This window comes from Fukomys damarensis, unplaced genomic scaffold (genome assembly GCF_012274545.1).
Source record: "Fukomys damarensis isolate Sample0158 unplaced genomic scaffold, DMR_v1.0_HiC HiC_scaffold_24, whole genome shotgun sequence".
In the NCBI taxonomy this organism is placed as follows: Eukaryota; Metazoa; Chordata; class Mammalia; order Rodentia; family Bathyergidae; genus Fukomys; species Fukomys damarensis.
The window spans coordinates 36,996,053-37,019,737 of NW_022900936.1; the positions used below are offsets into that span (position 1 = coordinate 36,996,053).

Below are 23,685 nucleotides of genomic sequence, written 5' to 3' on the forward strand. Positions count from 1 at the left end.
GTAGGCATTTGGATACATGAACCTAAAGTTTGAGTGAACCATCTAAACTTTAGGTATGTATTTGAGAATTGTTGGAAACTATTAAAGCCTTAGGACACACACAATAAGCCCAAAACAGTGAGCAAAGATAAAAAACACAACACCCTCACAAAAAACAAACAAACAAACAAAAACAAAAACAAACCAAAAGGCTCCAATCCTTGAAATCCATCAAACATACAGAATAAAGAGTCAGAAAGAGAGTGAGAATGTACAACCAGTGGAACAGGAAGACCACTAATTATTTTACCTGGTTAACTGTAACTGCCTATTTTATTCACATTTTCACTCTGTCTTCCTTCCAATTCTTATTTCCAAAGCATCAAAAGAAGAGCAAATTTCTTTGTAAATCACCCTCTAAAACATCTTTGCTTTAAACTCTTCAGAGGCTTCTTCTAGAACTTCCATGTCTTGGCTTTGTATGGTCAAAACATCCGCCTTTATTCAGAATCAACAAACTTTAGCTTGAATGGTTTCTTTTGACCCTGCTGATCTGCACGGTTCTGACACTGAGTAATGTCAGAATTTCTGCTTTCCTATCCTGAGTATTATTTGATTTGCTTCAGATTTAGATTTGAATATGCTGACCACCAGCATTGTAACTAACAGTTTGCTTTCAGTATAATTTAACAGCAGCAGCAGCAGCAACAACAAACTTGATTCCTTTGGATATAATTCCCAGGTGTTGGTCACTCTTGTGCACCCTTTTGTCACTCTTTTGTGTGGTGATTTGGGAAGGTCAATTCAAAATAGGTGAAATAGACACTTTTTGCATGTAAAACTCAGAACATTTTTTGATTACTTAGTGAAGAAAAAAAGGCTAATTTTTCAAATTGAGTTACTTATAGGTAAGGACATGCTAACACTCTGTGTGACAGTAGAGCTTCATAATTTAAAAAAATCCATAGTGCTATTGTCTTTGGTAATATCAGTTAGATAAATTGTTATGTTTTTCAACACATAGAAACATGAACGTCAACATAAAAGAAATAAATGTGCGCTTCTTTCTTTCTAGGAGTCTATTTACTACTTTGTTACTCTTCCTGTTTTTTCACATTCTTCTCATTTTCAATTTAAAACATGTGAAAACAATAACATTAAATCCTAGATATATGGTTAACATAGGATTCCGAGAAACTTAATGAGAGGTGCAAGTTTAATTCTTTACTATGAGACTTCTTTCTTTGGGCTGTTTGTGTTCACAGATATGACCAGAAATGTCATTTTGAACAATATAAAAATGTGATCTTAGCAATGGTAGTGCCATTAACATGATGTAGGATCTAGGAGTTAGCAGTGACTTAATGAAAATCAGTAATGCTCTGTGCAGTGTTTTAACAGCCAATGGAAAATACTTTGGCTTTTATAGCCTTTTTCTTTTATGCCTCAAAGTTTTTTGTTTATATGATGGCACATAAGACTTCTAATACAACATGCTTCCCTTACACAGGTATTGATTGTTTTCTTTTGAAAATTGCACATATTCAAGAAACTGAAGGACGCAGGATAATTTTATTCTGGCCCTTCAGCAAGTTTGGCTTCAGTGTTGCTTGTTATGTTCACCCTCGGTGTTCTCTGAGGCAATTATTGAAAAAAATGCATTTTCAATTGCTTTATGCCTTCTTTATACTTTCATTTGCTGTTGTGTGCCATTTGCATTTCAGAAACACCTTCTTGGGATTTACGTAAACTAATCTGCCTAAATTTTTAAAAAGGCATATCCAATATCACTGTGCTCCCGATAGCCTCATCAACAATCAGATACTCTTTTATTTCACTTCAAAAACATTGAAAAAGGAAAAGAAAGAAATTGAATTTTTTTTCTGTACTCATACCTTCTTATTCTCCTACAACTCAGTAACTGACAGGCCTATCATGTCTGTGATGCATTAACTATTCTATTTAGGAGACACTATGTTTATAAATTTCTTAGTGAATAAATTTAGTTTTTATCAGTTTAAATGTAAACTCTTTTAATGATAAAATCATTTTTTAGGATGCTGTTTTGTTTTAAGGGGATACCTTTTACATTTGTGCAGAGTTTATTTCCATATTTTTGTAGGAGAAAAATATTTTAACATTAGTAAACATGAAGACAAGAAGAATTAGATATAAAGTGAATCAAGTAACTGTTACTTCAACAATCAATTTTCAATGCACTGTTATATTAGAAGTTATCTGACTGCTTTCTATTTACAGTATAAGGTATATATAGCTATCTAAAGACTGCTGCTTTGAATGATTTTTTTAGCTTACCTCAAATTCTGAAAATGCAAAACTAAACCTGCTACCTTTCAAACCAGCTGCTTTTCATTCATTGACTACATGATATATGTGTATTTTTACTTCAGACGCCTATCTGAATCTTCACTGACTCATTTTTTTCTAATCTTTAATAATGAAGAGATCACCCAAATTCTAAATCTCATGTTATTCTTTCAGACTTTGAGATTTGTTTCTTCAGTTCTATTGCCAAATCTAGTCTTTGCCTTCATGATCTTCTACCTCATTCTCTGCAGTATATTCTTACTTTTCAACAGAGGCCAATCAAAGTTACTAAGCAATATTACTGACCAGAAATGTTCCACATCTTTCCCAAAACTAGAAGACAAGCTTACCTGGCAAGGTGAGCTCCTGGATCTCATCCAACTAGTCACTATTTTGAATAATTCACTAATTCACAGGAAATGGCTATTTTTCTTACCAGACTCATCACTTTGCTGCCCTTCAAAATGTTTTTTATATTCAAAATCTTGGTATTTGAAAATTTTAGAATATTTTTCATTTATATTTATTTAGCATGTTATATTAATTTCTTTCATAATTAAAATGATATATTTAAAATCAAACATTGCTTAAAAGCATTCACTGTAAAAATGGCATATCTCTTGGACTTTTCTTTTTTGTTAATACATTCCAACTGTTCATGCTAATGGTATTCAGAATAATATTTCCATACATGCACACAGCACTCACTGATCATCTCTAAACATTTTTCTCTTAAACTCCTCTACTTCTTGTAAAAAACTGCTTACTGACATCATCCAACCTCTATTCATGAGGCTGATTTTCCATTTATAAATTAAAAAAATGTTTATATTGATACTGTTTGGCAAACGTATTTTAGGAAATATGATTTTTTCATCAGGGCAGGTGATAACTCTCTTCCTTTCCTTAATATATTTTTCCTACTATTGAGTCAAGGGATAAAATGTCTGCCACCTTTTCAGGAATCATTTTTTTTTCATGGAATTAATGTTTCTGTTTTTTTTCATTGAAGTTTTTATGTACAAAATATTTTAATATTTTTAAAAAGGCTCTGCTGTCTACCTCCTTAGCTCTATTTACTTTCCTGGAGTCATTATTTCTAGAATCTTTTTTCTCCTGTTCCAAATGTAGACTAGAAGTGACTTTTTGACCTGCCAGTTTGTTACCTGGTGGTCACTCCCTTTGCCTGTGTCACAGATTGCTTTCTTGCCAAATCGATCTTAGGCAGCATTCTGTCCAATAGACTCTCAATGAAGGAAACAGAAAAGTGGCTGAGAAGACCAGTAGAAAGTAAGAGCTGTAAGACTGTCAGAGAAGAGCAGAGAATTTACTGACTCCTCACCACAGGGGTGGAGGAGTTTTGAGCTCAATTTCGGCCAAATTTAAAAGATCCAGTAGACACCTCAGATTTTCTACTTGGAAAGGTACTGTGTTGGTTATCTTTCCCGATTCTGGTACACATTCCACGACACACGCAATTTAAAGGTGGAGAGGCTTAATTTGCTCCTGATTCAAGGGATTTAGTACATGGTCAGCTTCCTGCAAGGAAGAAATACCAGGTTTAAGGAAACAACAGAGGAATCTGCTTTCTCATGGCAGCCAGGAAACAGAGCAAAGAGAGAAGCCAGGGAGGGAGATGTTCTCCAAATGCAAGCCCCCAGTGAGGCAACTTTTCCAAAATCCTCCCCTAAGACAATCGGGCTGCATTCTAGATCTAAACCATGAGAAGGACATATTTTAATATTATTCAAAATTATTGAGTTGAATTGAGTCTTAAGGCAAATGGAATGAAATGATAGTAACTTGCCATACCAGGGAAAAGAACACAACTTTAAGGGCTGGGGATATAGCTCAGTGGTGCAGCAGCCTGCCTTGAAAACTCAAGAGTTTGATCTCTGGTACAAAGAAAGAGAGAAAGAAATAGAGCTCAAAACCACAACTTCAAAAGTTCAAGTGAACTAAACAGACTTAACAGCCTGATAAAATGCAACATTCACCAGAGAAAAGTCTGAGTCCAGAGTATTTATAACCTATCAACAGTGTCCAGCAGATAATAAAACAATTATTAGTCATGAAAATAAGCCGAAAACCATAGCCCAATTAAGGAAAAACCTGTTAGTGAAAAAAAAATTTGCAAGTTACCTAGATACTGGACATAGTACAAAGGCTACAATATATGTTGTACCAAGCTCTCCAAAGACTATTATCAAAATGAGCATCGATGTGTGAGAAATTCATAAGGGTAATTCTCATGGAGAAAAAATGGGGAGAGTTGAAAAAAACTGAAAGAGACATCAGGCTGTGATGCAGATTTGACACAGTGAAGAAGAAAAAGAAAGTTTTGGTAGTCAGATTTTACACTCAAGTGCAGTTCTAAAGGGGAGTGGAGTGTCTTTAGGTCAAATTTGCCTATTAGAAGAATCCAGCATATTCCATAAAGTCAAAATATTATGGTACTGCCGAAAAAAAAAAAATCTCAAGGACCAAAGGAATTGATGGAAATCCCAGAAATAAAACTGCACACACACAGTCAACTATGTTTTGGCAAACCTATTAAAAATACACAATGAATCTCATCAATAATTAGTGTTAGGAAAACTGGATGTTTACATGCAAACTAATAAAATTGGACACTTATCTTACATCACTGACAAAATACAAGTGGATTAAGAACAAATGTAAGACCTTAAACCATAAAACTCCTGGAAGAAACATAAGGGAAACATCCTTGACTTTGGGCTCATCAGCATTTTTTTCTCTGATTATGCAATAAAAGCAAACATAAATAAGACTACATCAAATTGAAATGCTTCTACTTAGAAAAGTATCAAATGAACTTTCAACCTAGAAAATGTCAGAAGATGTAAAAAGGAATTTATACTATATAAGGAACTCTTACAATTCAGTTGAAAAAAGAAATGCATTGATTTAAAAATGAGGCAGAAAACAGCATACATTTGTCCCAAACAGATATACTAATAGCCAATAACTACATGAAAATTTGATCAACAGCACTAATCATGAGGGGACTGCAACCCCAAACCACCAGAATAGGTATTATCTGAAGTGTGTTAGGATACCTATGTTTAAAATTTTAAAAAAGATAAAAGATGATGACAGTATTGAGAAAAGGAAATCCTGATACTCTGTTGGTGAGAATACAAATTGGTAGCCATTATGAGAAACAGTATGGTGGATCCTAAAAGTGTTAAAAGTAAAACTACTATATTACTATGCCGTCCCAATTCTGAGTATTTATCCAAAAAGAAACTCAGGATCTTGAAGGAGTATCTAAATTTATGTGTTCATTGCAGCATTATTCACAATAGCCTGTTAATGAAAATAGTCTAAATGGACATCAACAAATGACTGGATAAAACAAATTTATATATAAAGACAATAGAAATTATACAGACATTAAAAAATAAAATCTAGCCACTGTGGTAATATGAATGGACCTGCAAGACTTTTTGCTAAGTAAAATAAGACAAAGGAGTATAAACAATGAATGATTGTACTTTCATATGGAATTTAATAGTCAAACAATAAACACATGGTGTAAAATGATGGTAACCAAAGACTTCAAACTAGAGAATATTTATAGTGATTAAGGTGTATTATATTTGAATTAGTCAAGTTGTGTGAGTTCTGGAGCTCTAAAGTAGAGCCTAGTGACAGTAGGTCCATAAGACTGTTCTCTATACTTGAAGCTGGCTTAGAGGGTAGATTCTAAGTCTTCTCACAATATATACAATAAAAGATTATAATTATGTGAGATGATGAATACATTAGTTTACCTCTGGTGATTATTTCCAAATTGTATACCTACAGAAAATCTTCAAGTTTTATACCTTAAATACATGATTTAAAAAAAAAACCCTATTAGTAGCCAATTGAAGACATTCTTAATCTTAAAAACAAAACTTTGGCAAGAGGTGCATATATCTGTGCATATACTAAGAATGATTTAAATGTATACTTCAAATATGGTAATTGTATTTCAACAAAGCTGAAAGAAGAAAGCTAAGTCATAGTTCATCCCCGAAGATTCACTTCACAGGGCAGATTTATGTAACTAGAGCTAACTGTAATACAGCATGGTAACTGCGTTTTGTAAAATTTCCCAGATTCACAACATGGTTGACTCTGGAGGACGTTCAAAGATAAATAAGCCACACATAAAAAAGCCAAATACTGCATGATCTCAGTTATATATGCGATCTAATAAAACTGACCTCATGGAAGTTGACACACAGCAGTCCAATTCCATTTAAATGATGAGAACACAATGCACTAACATTTTAGTCATTTTTGCATCACTGGGATAAAATACTTGATGCTCACAACATAAAGGATTAAACAAACTGTGGTTCACAGTTTTGGAGGTTCCAGTTTATGGTTTGCTTGCTCCTAGTAGAAACATGGCAGGAGAGCGTGGTGGAGGAAAGCGGCTTCATGGGGGCCTAAAGCAGCAAGAAAACAAATGAGCCAGAAAGAAAGATATAAGCTTCAAGAGCACTCCCGCAGTGAAGTATGTTTTCTAACCAGGCCTAACCTCCTAACAGCACATACAACTGTTAACTCATCAATGGATCAATCCACTGAAGAGTAGAGTGCCCATGATCTAAGCACCTTTCAAAGTCCTCGCCTTTAAATACATGAGATTTAGAGGACGTTTTAGACTTAAATCACAACAACTAGTCTCCAAGATTGTCAAACAGTAGTTGAAATAATTATTTATTGCATATGTACATACATACAACCAGAAATTAACTTTGCTTAAATTTGTATGTGCTTAAAAATTTAGTATTTGTATTACCCAAAAGCAGTAGAAATTACTTACAGAATATACTTATTCACTTTTGTTACTGTTTAATTTTGTGCTTTGTTACTATAGAAGTAAAATGAAATAGTATTTGTCTTATAGTATTTAGAATGAATGCTCACATCTTGTATTTCAGCAGTTCAGGCAATGATTGTAAGATGTATCTCCAGGTGCAGCAATATATATTGCATTATTTTTCAAATCACTGAGACACAATACTGAAGATCCACAATTTAAAGGAGAAAATGTTTAATTTGGCTCATGGTCACAAAGGATTTAGTCCATTAATGGCTGGCTCCAAGGCAGAACCAATGTCATGATGAAAGACCGGCAGAGCTCATCAGCTTAGCTAATGGTGGCCGGGAAATGGGGCAGGGGAACAGTCCCAGAGAGGAATGTATGAAGAACCACATATAATATCCAAGGTTCTACCCATGACCCACCCACACATGCCCAAAAGCATGCTCAACTAATTTCTTATTTATGTCTCCATCCAATGAAGTTTGATATGTCAAGATTAACAATTACAATATACCCTTTCTAGACTTCATGTCAAAGACTTCTCCTTATACCATAGTGTCCATGTTCTAATGTAATACAAGTATTCCACATGCAAGCAGAAATGCTATAATCCCTTTCCCACATATCCCAGATACAAATCAGAAATGCAATTATCTAGTTCCCAAATTCTCAACAGTTTCAGCATTTTTTCAAAATGTCAAGTCCAGGGTTTTTTTTCTCCCATTGAGCTTATTGTTTCATTTTAGGTATATAATACCACGACATTCGTCATCCGGAACTTGTACGTTTACATGATGTATCTCTTAAATCTGCATGGTGGGGCAGGTCTTGCTGATTCTGGAGATATTCTCAAAAAATCTTTCTTCTTGTCCCTCTACAAAGTTCTTGGTTTATTTTTAATATTGATGTATTAATAAACTTTGCTTCCTTTGACTTTGTCTTCAAATATGATTCCCTCTTGGCCAAAATTTGTTTTTTAATTTTCCTGCCCTCCCTTCTGCCCCCAACTTTTCACTATAAATCTGGATAGAAGCATCCAGCTGTACTCATGCCACAGCCTGAATGTTGGGCCATCTTGAAATTTTCTCCACCAGATTAGTCCACTGCATTTATTCATTGTATCCTGAAAAACTCAGAGCATGGGCAAAATGTAGACAGGTTTTCTATTACAATGTAACACATGACCTCTAGCCCAGCTGTCAATGGAATCTTTATTATGAAATGAAACCTCCTGCTCCTGATATTTATTGCCAATATTCTGGTTTTCTGAGCTCTGACTTGAAACACCCACCAGATTCTACTTATAGCATTCTCAAGTTTATTTAACCCATATCTCCAAACCAATCCAAATTTATCCTCTAAATCAGCTTCAGAGGCTTCTAAACCATATACAGATATAGCAATAAACCTGCTTCTTTGGTACCAATTTTCTGTATTAGCACTGAAACACAATACCTAACGTTCACAGTTTTAAAAAGAAAGATTTTATTTGGCTCATAGTTATTCATTGATGTCTATAAGGCAGAAACAGGAAGGATATGGCAAAGCAAAACTGCATGGCTATTGGTAGCCAGGAAGCAGAGGAAGAGAAGATTACCAGAGAGGAACAGGAGACGTGCTATATAAAATACTTAAGGCTACACCTTCATGAACCACAGAGACATAACCAGGAGTGTGATTTACAAAACTGCTAGGCATTTCATAAAGGAAGTTCACGTATCTCGACTAATTATTATATATATACATTTTTTTCTTTTTAATTCTGAAAATCTGGCCCTAGATTGTTGTATAGATGATATTAGCCTGAACCAGTGCTGTATAACCTTCCAGAGTATTCACAGACAGTAGTAAATGAGTCTTTACCCAATTAAAATTTTTTTTTCAGAAATTTTAGATTTTAAAAATGCACATAAGGAATTAGGATTGCTACTTAGAATAGAGTGATAGTGTCAATGCTGTTCAGTAGATACATATGTTCACAATTTTATATTTTGTAGTAAACACAAACCACATAAAAAATAAATGAAATTAAGTTAAGTCTAATGATTGTTTTATTCAGTATATTTATATATTATTTCAACATATAACCAATAGAAAATTATTCATGAATTTTTTCATGCGAAATTTTTAAAATGTGGCATACTTTCTGTACTTTCAAAAACACAGTTCTAAAGTGCAAGAGATGCAACTGTCTAGAGCTATCATATTAGGCTGTGCAGATCTATGGAAACAGAGGTTCATCTACAACATGCTAACTGCACTGATGAAAAATTATTTTACATCATGTATGAATTTGGAGGTCATCACACTGAGTGAAATAAGCCAGGAATAGAAAGACAAACACTGCATGATCTCACTTATATATGGGGTCTAGTGAAACTGAATTCGTAAAAGATGAGGATGGAAAGATATTTACCACAGGCTGACAGGCATGTGGAGAGAAGGAGCAAGTTGTTGATGAAAGGGCACAAAATTCCAGATAGGAAGATTAGGTTTTGAGGCCCACTGTACTATCGGGTGACTCTAGTCAATAATAATATGTAATATGTCTCTTTGCAGATTTTCCCTCCATGATTTCAGTTACCCTTGTCAACTTTAGTTAAATATTAAATGAAAAAATTAAAGAATAAACAACTCACAAATATTGCATTGTTTCTATTTTGAGTAACATGAGGAAATCTCATGCTGTGCTGCTTCATTTTTTCCAGATGTGAATCATCCCTTTGTCCTGTATACATACCCCCCACCTAAATCAACTGTCCTGATATGGCAGGGTTTGTATATGATTCTGTACTATTTGAGATTTCACACTGCACTAGAAATCTTAGAGTTACCTCCCACAGATAAAGAGTGGCCAGCTGGATTAGCTGTAATGTCTGAGTAATGTCTCATCATTAAAACTAATATAAATTATCAAGGCTACAGAAACATTTATTATCTTGATTTAATCAGAGCACATTGTACATGTGTTTCAAATTGTCACATTGGCCCCATCCCATGAATATGTACAATTATGATCTGTTAATCAAAAACCAAACAAGGCTAAAACATTAAACAGGATTAACAGAAAAAATAAAGGTGCAACATATCTCAAAACACAGATAGGTTTCATAAAGTGATCCGTAATGAAAGACTAACTTGTACTTGGAAAATACAATAAAAGACCTAGCTCAAATTCAGGGTGAATTTTGAATGCTCAGATTGATTAATTTAGCAACGCTATACCTAGAAGGATAATGGTGATACTGAGATGCTGTTGATGAAAGTATGTTTTTAGCCCTAAGTATTTTTTTTTCTGGATGCACTTTTCCGATTATTTCCAGTTTGCTGATTTATTTTAGTCATGAATGAATGTTGATTTTTGTCAAATGCCTTTAGGCAACTATACATTTTCATGTTTCTCTTTTTTGTGTATTAATGTGGTAGCTAAATTAATTACTTTTAATGGATTTTATTTTCAGAGCTGCTTTAGGTTTACAGTAAAATTTAGTGGAACATAGAGACTGCCCAAATACCTCCTACAACCACTAACCCCAACATGCACACAGCTTCCTCTATTACCAAAATGCCGCGCTAGAGTAAGGCATCTGTTAAAATCAGTGGACTTACACTGACAAATCATTATCACCCAGAGTTCATTATCTGTTAAGGTTCACTCTTAGCATACATTTTACTAATTTTGGCAAATCTATAATGACACTATGAACCATTATAATATTATTCAAGGCACTTTCATTCCTCTTTTACAATAATTACCGACAACCACAGTGTCTTTTTACTGTACCCATAGTTATCATGCCTTTTCCAGAATGTCATATTTTTTTTTTAGAATCATATGAAATACTGCATTTCAGGTTGACTTTCTTTATTAGTAATAAAATAAGCTTCGTTTATGTCTTTTTGTTGCTTAATAGTTTTTTTCTCTTTAGCACTGAATAATATTACATTATCAGGATATATCACCGTGTCTTGATATTTTTCCCTACCAAATGATATCTGTTGCTATTCAATTTTGAGTGTTGTAAGGCTTCAATAAATATCACATGTAAGATTTAGTGTGGATGTAAAATTTCAAATTCTTTGGGTCAATAGTAAGGAGAAATACTGCTGGATCACATGATAAAATATTTAGCTTTATAAGAAATGATTAACCTGCCTTCTAAAGTAACTATAACATTTTGTTTTCTTACTAGAAATAAATGAGAACTGCTGTATTTCAAATCTTTTGGCATTATTGGTTATCAGGATTTTAGCTGTTCTAATATGGCTAAAGCAAGTGATAGCTTACTTTATTTTAATTTGCATTTCCCTGCTAACATATAACGTGCAGCATTGTTTAATTAATTAAATTGCTTATATCTGAATGATGAATCAACTTTACATTCTTAGTACAAATCCCATGTAATATTGTACTTTTAATACATTGCAGAATTCCATGTACTGTATTAGGATTTTGTTGTTGTTTTTATATGCATAGAGGGTATTAGTCTATTTCTTGTAATATCTTTGAGTTTGATACGAAATTATTTTTCTACTGTTGGTATTTTTTCATTAATAATGTGAGGTTGTTTCACTGAAAGTACCTGGGCTTAAAGTTGTTTTGATTGATTTATTTTTCTATTCCTTCTTAAAGGGACTTTGGTAGTTTGTCTTCCTGGAAATTATCTCAAATAATATTTATTTCAGAGAGTATGGTGCCTATGTATATTTCTTAAATGCTGTCATTAAATTGAAAAGATATAGAGAAAAATTTTTGTGGACTGTCTAGTGCAAATCAACGTACATCATGAAGCTTAAGTATATAATTCTACTTACTATATAAATAATGTCCATGACTAATCTTAGTTAAGTTTATATTAGTTAAGTAGTTTCATGTACAATTATAAAATCTCCTATTATTCTAATTATTTTACTTCTGTTTTTGAAATGAAAGTTCTGGCTTGTATGATGGTTTTTCTCACAAAACATACATACCTTAAAATATCCATGTCATTTACTTATTTACCAACCAGAGAAAATGTTAACATAAAATGTTGAAAAATAACTTGGTTAGAAGTGATTCTGGTAATTATCACCTATATTTTCACGACATATGCTAACGGAAAAATATCAAGAAGACAGATTGGAATTTTCACTTCTCCTTAGAAATCTCACTTACTATTTAAAGCCTTTAAATTGCATCATCTCCACAATCAACAAACTGTCAAACAGATTTTGTTATAATGTATAGATTATAGGCTTACACTAAAATTGTTCATGAGTAGTAAATTTCAGCATTAAACTATGTACCCCACAATTTTATAGTATATGTTGTCTGGGAAGGTAAATTATAAGCAAATATCACTGAATTAGCATGTTAGGCTTATGGTGAGAATTCAATAATGATCTAAACCAAGGAAAGTTTTCCAACTTGTAGAACACTTTTAGTGTATTAGTGGAACAAAAAGTATTTACATAAAAATTTTGTAATTGTTGCTCAGGAAAAATCCATAAAAGAAAAAAATATGATGCCATAAAACCCAACAACAGGAGGAATTCATTTGGTTAAGGAATTCAGAAAAAGCTTTTGGAAAGAAGTCACTAGAATGATATTTAAAGAATGAGGAGCCGTTGTGTGGATGTTGACGGTTTTCAATTTCTAAACAAGAAAAACAGCATGTGGCAAAGATTTGATCCTAAAAGGATTATGTCAAATGTAGGAGGAGGATAAATGCCAACTTTGCTTCATGAGTAAAAACATAAAAGAAAGTGCTGTGGTTTTAGGCTGGAAAGGTCAGGAGAGGCCAGACTCTTCAAATACTTGGAGATCATGACAAAAGTTCACCCTTTCTTCTCAGCACTGGGGCATTGCAGTTCCCTCCCCTCCCGTCACTTGAGACAATGGGAAGCCATTTAATCAGATTAGAACACAGTTTGTTCCTCTCTCTATAGTGGGGGGGGTAATAAATTTAGGTTTGTTAATGGAGCAGCCCTGTTGAGTGAGACGGGGTTGGAATGAATGGAGTGGGCTAGGAGCTAGAGAAGCATGCGGAGATTTACAAGACATTTTACAGGGAAAATGGACATCACATTGGGCTTGTATTGTCATAGCACTGAGCTAGATCGCAAGCGTCAGACTGGCTCCTAGGTTTCTTGCTTATGGTTTGAATACACAGATGGAGATTCCATGAAATGATATAGGGAGAAATGGACCAAAAACAAAATTACAGTTTGGATTAGTCTGCTCTGTTTGCTGGAACTAAATATCATTCAGTAAGTGGTTTAAAAATAAATATATCTTAAAGTTCTGGAGACTGAAAAATCTAAGATCAAGGTGTCTCCAAATTTGGTTCTTGCTGAGAGCTTTCTGTACTGGCTTACAGTTGGCCATCTGCCTGCTCTGTTCTGTCATATGAGAGGAAGAAAAGAAGAGAGGGAGAGAGAGGGAAACAGAGAAGGTTTCCTGGTCCCTTTTCTTCTCCTTTGAAGGAAGGATATTAATCCCATCATAGAGGCCCTGCCCTAATGATTTCCTTTAAACTTGATCACCTCCCAAAGACCACACCCTCTCAAATGATGTCCTTTTACAAATTATTTTCGTTTTACATGGAAGTCTCAACTTTGTTTAGTATAGTTTTATTTTGGGTCGATATTACTCCTTTTGAATTTCTGATTAGAGACAAGTCTCAATCTACACATTTATAGGTATAGGTATAATTACAGTCAAAAATGCAAATTTCTAGTTTTGGTTTTGTTTTGAAGTTCAAATATGTTTGAAACAATATAGAATTTTCATTTTATGGAAAAAATGAATAAATCCTTACCAAGAAGAATTACATTAATATGATCAACTGATAGTTTTGTGGATTTTATTTCAGTCAATTTAATTTTTCATAAATCAACATGTCTCTTTTTCAAATTTTGAAATTGTATTAATGCTGATTATTTCTATGTACTGATTTACAAATATTTTGTGTAAAATCTTACTACATGTTTAGGAATCATTAATAGAAATCTGAAATAAGTTAATATGTGGTATATAATATTTTCATGTCAGATAAAATATGAGAAATTTAGAACATTAAAAATTGGAAAAAGTTGAATGAAAAGGTAAAATGAATCAGAGATAGTACTGATCTTTAGGCTATATTTTTTAATGAGTGCCAGCTGTGTGACAAAATGTGCCGGGCTTTCTGGAAAATCCCGTAAAAGAACTAACTTCCTCTCTTTCCTGTGCTCAGTAATGCTCCTTTCCCCTGACCCTGTCCAATGAAGAATTTACAGAGAAAAAAAATCATATCTTAGTCCAAACCTTTTCCTAGGCCGTGGTAATATTGTGGAGTCAACAGGAAGAACTGAGGTCACTGAATTTCTTCCTTGGAAATTGTTGGATTGTGGAGTAGGTGACACACATTAATCAAGCTTCAAAGATATCCAGAACCAAATTTCTCCCATATAGATTAAAGAAGTAGAAAAAGGCAATTTAAAAGGAAAAAGATATTTAAAGTGGATCAAGAATAAGATATACTGATATTTGGAACAAGTATTCATTTCTGTAGGCATTGCTAAATTCCAGTTATTCCTAAAGCTCAGCTTTGTTTCTGCCCTTCAGCAGGGGAGATATTTGAGCATCCTTTTAAATACATTCTGTTTTTTTCTGCAACTATTTCTACTTTGGTTTGTTATAGCGCCAGGTGAGTTGGAACTATAGAGATGTGCTACACTCTGAATTTAATGGAATCCTTTATTATGACAGCCAGTGACCCAAAGCAGGCTCAGGCCTCCAAAAACTCTGGAAAAAGGGAAGGCAGTTTGCAGTGTTCTTTTAAGGACTATCTGGGGAGGGCTCAGGGAGTGGGGGAGCATGAGTGGAACTTCTCAGGAGCAGAACTTTGCTAAGCCGGAGGCAGTTTCACACAGTTTAGTCAAAACAAAATATCACATAGGTGCAGGAGTCCTCTGTTTACAAGGCAGTGAAGCAGTGGTTGGTCTGTTATGCATGAACTGAGGGGACTCCCAAGGGCAGTGGGGGAGAGGAGGTGACCACCAGGAATCTCAACTTTACTGAATGGAGTCAGATACACATATGGAACCAGGTTGGCTATCACAGGTTGTGCCCATTATAAGAGAACAACAAAGTGCTCGCTCAACGTGTATCCTCCAGGAAATTAAAAACCAGCCAAGGCAGAAATAAAATTGTAAATTGAGTAGTTGATTGGCCTACATGGCCTAGGAAATTTAGGAAAGGTTGAACGCAAGAGGCAAAATGTACTAACTGTTCTTAATTAGACTTTAAATGAACAAATAAGCAAATGATAAGATGTGGTTTTCTAATGATCCAAAAATTAAGATGGTAAATAAAATAAAAGCAAAATAAAATAAGTAGAACAATATAAGCGGTTATTATCACCCCTGTAATCAAACTAATAAAGAGTTTACATGAGGAAGTGGCTGTACTGTGTCATCAGGGAAGCCCCACTGAAGGCATGGATCTCACATTATACTTTGAAGTATGCTCAAAATCTAATTTGTTCATCCACAGCATTTCCTTGGTAATTACTAATATATCAGAGGTGGTTTTAAGTATTACCCATATGTGTAAATAGTGGTTTTGATGAGTCACTTCAAAATGTGATACCAGGCTACAGAGAATTTAGAGGGATTGTGAAAAAGGGAAGAATTAAAATATGTTATGTGCATTCTCCATGGATAATAGGATTAATAGGCTTATCTAAAAATGTATCAATGAAATTAATTTAAAAAGATTTTAAGGGATTCGAATTAACAAATGCAAAATAAATGATAGAATTAGAATATTCCACTTTTGCAATCCCAGAGTACTAATGGATGTACATTGTCTACCAATAGTTATTAATACCATTAAAAGAGAAATACTAGACACTGTCAATTTACTGGAGAAATATATATCTCCAAAGGGATCAAAACTAAATCTCATCAAACCTCTCAACCCAGATACCAGTTTGAGGGAAAGACAGAGATATAGAAACATATTGAATTGTACCAAAAGCATGCAATAAGAGACATCCTAATCAATAATGTTGGAAACTCTACATTGTTAAATGAATTGTAAGAGAAGGAAATGGATGGGGAAAGACCCATGGATAAACAGGAACTAAAATGAAGTGTTAGTTTGTATTACACTTTATAAGGGTAAAATAGAATAAACATAAAAATGACAGCCTATTATCAAAATATGCTATTGGGATAGGCCACCATTGTTCATTAATGGTTTATTAACCATAATTTTTATTTTAGATAGTTTACAAAAATGTTTAATCTCATGTATGCAACAATTTATATTTGGGCAATGTTAAGACTCCTGCTAAAAGGAAATAGTTGTAAAATTAAAGATAAAATATTTAAATTGAAAAATATCCTGTGTATCTAAAATTCTTAGACAGGCAAGTCTAATTTACAATGATAAAAATAAGAATAGAAGTTGTTGCCAAAGTAAAGGATGCATGAAGAAATTAGTTGAGAGGGATAGAAATATATATCTTTATAGGAATAGAGACATGGATTATACAAATATATGTGTTTGTCAAAATTCATCAAAGTTAAGATTAGTGCTCTTTACTATGTATAAATTATGCCTCATAAAGGGTAAAGAAGTATTTCTCTAAACAAAAATGTTCATAAATAATCATTATTATTATAGGTTGAGGTGTATTTAAATTGTGAAGTTCTAATATGCAATTATAATAATGAATTTACTTTAAAATCACTGAGTTCACATCATGATCTTGTTTTATGTTTAATCAGTTATAAAGAGGCCTAACACATTATTTTTTTAAAGAAGTTACAACATACTTAGATAAGACCTAACACCCAGGTAAAAATTTAGAGAACAAAATAATATGAAAATACTAAATCTGTAGTATGTTGTGTCTATCATTTATTAGAAGAAGCATTTTGCAAATACATAGCTCTTTCTCAAGCTCTAAGTTGGAACTTTTTTATAGATGCATAAGAGTCACAGGAATTCTTGAGCTGGTATAATTGCAGACACTGGTAATAAAGTTGCATGCTTCAGATTTTGATTCTTGAAAATAACACAAATAAACATGTTTAAAGCAAATACAAAATATGACCTCCATATTGTATCATTTTAAAGCTCAAGAAAAAATAGCCATTTTTAAGCTAATTAATAGATTTCATTTTCCTGTTACTTGTTAAGTGTTAACTATAGTAAAATTGAATAGGTGGCAAGTCATAACATTTAAATTTAAAATATATGGAGTTGCCCAAACTAAATTTTTAATATTTGTTAAGCTTTAATTATAGTTGTTTTAGATAAATAAATGTTATTGCTATATTACCATGAATGAAAACTTAAAAATTAAGTGGAAGGGGATTAAAAAAAGAAATGAGATGTATTTAAAGCTCTACTGATTCCCTATAAGGAATGTCATCACAATTACGACAAACAAACATGCGGTAATAACACATAAAAGTTAAAAAATTAGACCTACCTCATTCCTGAATTATGAATTGATAGACAAGACACAGAATGAAAAAATATGGGTGAACATTACAAAAACATAAAAAGAACAAACAAGAAATCAGTTAGAGCTCTGAGGACTAATGTCATCATGAGAAATATTAGCCTTCAAGAAAGAATATCTAGAGGCTCAGGATTTGGCTCAGTGGCACTGCACCTGCCTCACAAGTACAAAGGCCCGAGTTCAATCCCCAGTATCAAAAAAAAAAAAGAAAGAAAGAAAGAAAGAATGTCTAGTATTCAGTTTTAAGTTCTTGCCTGTGCTTTGCTGTAAATTAATTGAATTAAGTATATTTGACAGCTTTAGTAGAAATCTTATATACAAAAGAGAAGAAAAAAGGAAAAGAGAAAGAAAAAAGGAAGGAATGAGGAGGAGAGAGAAGGGGAGGGAGGGGAGAAGAAAGAGAGGTGGAATAATGGTAACCATTCTATTAACTGAAGCAGGACGCTATATATGCACCATTTTCCCAAGGTGAATATAGTCATTGCATATTGTAAACATATATGAACAAAATATAAATGGAAAATTAAAACATCTTACATTTCCTCCGGTTATCAGTCTAGTTCTTTGCTCCTTTTCATTTTATGTCTATAATTAATTTATTATTTCTTTCTAACCTATTCCAGGTAGATACTGACCTCTACTATACAATTAGACAGCTTTTGTGAGGACCAAGAATGAGCCAAATCCAGTGATTAATTTTCCATTCTGACCTTACATGATCTACCAGCACCATTGTTTCCAAATACTGTAGATTACTCTCCCCTCTTTGTTACACTTTGAAATTGGCTTTTCAGGACCCAGGCTCTTCTGTTTGTTCTATGGTCATTTTGGCTACTCCTTTTTCAGTCTATTTGGATTTTTCTTTTTCACACTGTAAAAGTGTTCCAAGGTTCTGTTTTATAAAATTTACCTTTCTATATCCTTTCTCCAAGTCAGTGGTCATTGATTGTGTCTCCTGCAAAATCCATTTGTTGAAGTCATCATCTTATTGATAGCATTTGGAGATTAACAGCCTTTGGGAAGGTGGTGAGGATTTCATTAAGTTATAGAGATGGGATATAATATGATAAAACTAATGTCCTAATTAGACAAGAACCCCTTCTAGCTGGCAGTACTCTCCCTCTTCTCTTGTGCACAGAGAAAAAGAATAGCCAAAGGAGAACACAGTAAAAATGTAGCTACAAACCATTTCTCATGAGAAAACAGCTATACTTGATCCTGGACTTCTAGCTTTCAGAAGTGTAAGAAAACATATTTTTATTGGTAATCTATTTACCCTGGGACATTTTGTTATAACAACTTAAGTAGACTAATATAGGAGTTCTTGAAGTATGACTGTATCATATAATACTTCTGAAAGACATGGAGAATTACAAGATGCTAGAGTCTACATCTACAGCTTTTGATCCACTGAGTGTGAACATTGGGCCAAAGAATTTGCCTTTAAACAGTTCCTAAGTGATGCTAATGGTGCTGGTTCTGGCATCATGCTTTGAGACTCCCTGCCCTAGGTGATTTCTTCATCAATCAACTCCTTCGGCTACATTTATGTGTCAATGTGACTGGATCATGGGATGTACAGATATTTGATTCAACTTGTGTTTTGATTTACCTGTGAATGTAGAAAGTATTAGCATTTGAATTGTTGGACTTAGTAAAGCAGATTTTTCTTCTCAGTATGAATGAATATCATTCAATCCATTGAGGGGCTTATTAGAATAAAAACATGAAAGACAGTTCATTCTCTCTCCCTAGCTGCTTAAGCTGAGTTATTAGTCCTTCTTTCTTGTACTGGAACTTACATCATTATTACTTCAGATTCTGTGGCCTTCAAATTCAGACGAATTTACTCTCAGCTTTCCTGGAATTTTAGCTTACATGAGGTACATTTTGGGAATTTTCATTCTTTGTAATTGCAGAAGCTGATTCTTTATAATAATTCTCATTCTAGATATTAGTAAACAAACAGATACATAGTCAGATGGATGAATGGGTAGATACAGATATTGATACATCTGTATAATTATATATAAAATCTCCAGTTGATGCTTCCCCGGAGAATCCTAACTATAACACTAACAGTATTCTCAGCTCTTTCATTGTACAGCTGAAGATCAGAGCTCTCTCCTACAGTCCAGACTACTGTACCCAGCTGCCTACTTGACCACTTAAAGGTCTAGTAGTCATCTCATGCTCAATGTGTCCTAATCTGAGCTTCTAATATTCCTCCAAATCTGTTCCTCTAGTGAAGACACTAATTTAGTAAACAGCAGTTCCATTTTTTCTGGTGCTTAAAACTAGAACTTTTTATATAATGTATTAAATTCATTTAGAAGTTTCATCAGCCATCTCTTCAACCTGTAGCCAAAATGTGATGATTTCTTACTATTGCTGGAATATCATTCTTATTTATTTTCAAAGAACCACTATCTATTTCTCATTTTTACTATTATAATTGATTTCGAAGTAGTTTTCTTCCTTCAGCTCTTGTTATTTTCTTCTTCACTTCAGTCTATTATTCATAAAACGAAAAAGGATTTTCTAAACACAGATGTTAAATTTCATCACTCCTTGGCTTTGAATCCATTAATTATTTCTCTTCTTACTCAGAGTCCAAGTTTTTACAGTGGGCCTAAAGCCCACAGACTCATGCCCAAACATTCCCCTCTACAATTTGAATTCTTATACTTAGCTGTATGCATATGGAACTTCTTATTTTTTTAATGTGCTAATTTTATGCTTTCTTCTGTGTTGCTTTCCCTGTGCCAAATACTTGGAGATAGTGTTATTTTTTCTGTTTCTGTACTCACTTCTGTGATTAGAAAGTTATTTTCTCTTCTTAAGAGATACAATTACTGTAATAAGAGACCTGACGCAGACCTAGAAATCAGCGTGATAGTGGTGACACAAGAAAATCCCAGGGCTGCCATGTTGCTATGAACTCACGTCTCTTTGTATAGGTGTGCTTTGGGTGTCTTCCACCTCCGGTAAGGACACAAATTGTATTCAAGTATTGTCCCATCCTGATGACTTCATTTATTCTTGGTTATTCCTTTAAATGTTCTCTCTCTGAATAAAAACACAATGGAAACGAGAGCTTTAACGAATGAGTTTAAAGAGACACAACTCAAATCATAACATTTTGCCCTATGAACTTAAAATTCACATCCTTCTCACATAGAAAACACATTAACCCCCCATCCCAAAAGCCTTAAAGGTCATAATCATTTCCCACATGTGTTAGCTTCCTGTCACTATAAGGGCTAAGATACTTATAAAAAGAAAAAATGAATCATTCTGGCTCAGAGTGATGGGATTTTCAATCCATTATTGGTTGATATTTTTCCTCTGGACCTGTTATGATGTAGAATATCATGGCAGGAGCATACGGCAGAGAAACACTGCTCACTTCATGGACAGGAAGCCAGAAACAGAGAGAGAAAAGGAAAGAGAAGGGGGCTAGGACTCCACAATCACATTCAGGGGTGCACTGTCATTTACCTAAAGACTTCCCACTGCACTCCACACACTAAAATGTCTATCACCTCCTACAAACACCACCTGGGGAGCAAAGCTTTTCATACAGAGACTTTTAGGTAGTTTTATTTAAATCATTGCACCACATAAATACTAACTCCAAAGTCTCATCTAAATACCTCTAAATCAACTAAGGGTGAGAGTCAAGATATGTCTCATCCTGAGACAAAACTCCCCTCCAGCCACAAGCCTGTGAAATTAGGTAAGATATATGCTTACAAAATACAGTAGTGCAACAGGCATAGGCCAGACATTTCCATAAGAAAAGGGAGATATATGAAAGAAAAGAGTGATGAATTCTAAGCATTCTAAAATATAGCAAGCATATTTCATCTGTTTTGAGGCTTGAGGATCATCTTCTTGACTCTATTTTCTGTCTTCTTTGTCCTCTGTATAGCAACTCAGTGCTGCGCAGCACCCCTGTTCCTGAAGACTTAGGTGGCCATCTCACTTCTGAGGCACTGAGCAGTGGTATCCTAGTCCTCGGAAACCCAGAGAGAAAAAGCTTGTCTTCTGGACTTGAGCTGGTAGGCACCATGAAGGAGGGAAAACCCTGGCAGTTAATGAACCACCTTTGGTGTAATTCTCTCCTTTTCTCACTGCAAAGAACATGTTCAATAGGCTCAGCTGCCCTATGCTTTGGAAGCATAGCATATTCCTTCATTTCTTCACACCTGTTTCCATTGATCTAAGAAGCTGTCAGCGTTTCTGCTGGTATAACCAAATCTTTGTTCTTGGCTCCTTCTGAAATGTCTCCTTAGAGACATTTACTAGCGACGTTTTGTTTTCTCCGATTCAGAATCATTTTTTTCTACTTTGCTTATTTTTCTGCAGCTTAACTAGAAATGTGTGATAAATATAACTCAACCTTTCTATCAAGTATTTTCCAAGCCATACCTTTTGTGCTCTCCCATCCTGCAGGACATTCTCCCCCTACCCTGTCTCTCCCCCATCTCTCTCTCATTCTAATCTTAAAATGTTTTCCAAATCATCAAATTGATTACTTTTTGTTTAACAAATATTTCCACTATTGCTTGGTAGAAGCTCTCAGAAGGTTAATCTCAGGTTGTAGCCTGATATTTTAAATATAAATACTATTTTTATTAGTGTGTTTGCAGAATTGGCATATATACATATCTATCTTGATCATCTTTCCCCTCTCCTCTTCTTCTCCAGATATCCTTGGATGCCTAAATTCGTTCTTTGCCACTGAAGATGGGAATGACTTTGCACAAAGCAGAACACACATACACACACACACACACATACACACACTAAAACACAATTCAGCTATCTTTTTGGTCATTTTATGAGAAGGATTAACTTTCCTCCAGTTTTAATGACACGTAATTCATATCTGTCTGAGTTCTCACCCAAACATATAATATGTCCAAATTTCCACGATCAGTATTAGGCAATCTAGATTTTCCTAATCACTTGCTTTCAGTCTTTGCTTCTTTTCAGGCCTTTAACTGATCAAATATGTGTCACAAATATTAGGGAGAGAAATCAGTTTTATTGAAAGTCAACTAATCTAAATGTTAATTTCATCCAAAAACCCCTCACAGAAATATCCAGAATCATGTTTAACCAAATATGGGGCATCATGCCAAGCCAAGTCAACAAATAAAGTTAGCATCACAATACACTAGTATTTTAATGAAAAAGAATACATAATAGTATATAGCCTTTGCTTCTACAACTGACTGATTGGTTATAATTAATGTTTAAACTATGTTCCTTCGCTACTCACTACCTGAGTCAAATGAGTCTTTAGGGCTGAGAGAGGTGCTGCTGAAGAATAAGTATTTTTGATTTGTTTTTTGCTTTTTGGCACCAGAGATTGAACTCAGGATCTTGCACTTGTCAGGCAGGTAGTGGCAACACTGAGCTAAACCCCGGGCCCAGGCACAGGTATTTTTGAAAAGAGTATTATCTAAGATATTCCAGTGTATAACCATGTTTGAAATCCACTGAATGGAAAAAGGTTCATGGCACAATTCTCAACTTCTGTCCTTGTCTTTGGTTTCACTTAGGAGAATGGAGAGTATGGTATGGTAAAGAATGCAAAAAGATTTTCCTTGAGTGGAAACGGAATTTTCTGTTAACATAGGATGTGAGGAGGCAATTTCATTTAGACTAATGTTACTAGTGCTCCCTTTGGCAGCACATATGCTAAAATAGACTACTGTTACTAAAAGCATAAATTATTGACTAAGTTTATGAATGAACCTGAAACTTGGAATGAAGAAAGTACCCACTGACAGCCCCTCTCCTGCAGATAGTACACTGAAGCCCATGAGAAAGTTCAGGTGGCTCAGTATTTAACAATTCTTTCCTATAGATAGCCAATGTCATACCTGTAATCCCAGTATCAGGAGGCTGAGGCAGGAGGATTGCTGATAGTTTGAGACTAACCTGGGCTCCATAGTGAGTTCAAGTCCATCCTGACCTATGCATTTCCAAAAAAAAAAAAAAAAGATGAAAAAA

The 23,685-nt window shown here is 34.2% G+C and overlaps 1 protein-coding gene across 1 annotated transcript in view; it reads right to left on the bottom strand.

Annotated features, from left to right (window-relative positions):
- Pou1f1 (POU class 1 homeobox 1) overlaps positions 1-23,685 on the bottom strand; it is a 254,677-nt gene that overhangs the window by 103,562 nt on the left and 127,430 nt on the right. Inside the window, exon 2 of the mRNA XM_010602883.2 lies at positions 20,605-20,727. Within this exon, the coding sequence (XP_010601185.1) occupies positions 20,605-20,680 (76 nt within the window). The 5' untranslated portion in view covers positions 20,681-20,727. The remainder of the gene's footprint in view (positions 1-20,604; positions 20,728-23,685) is intronic.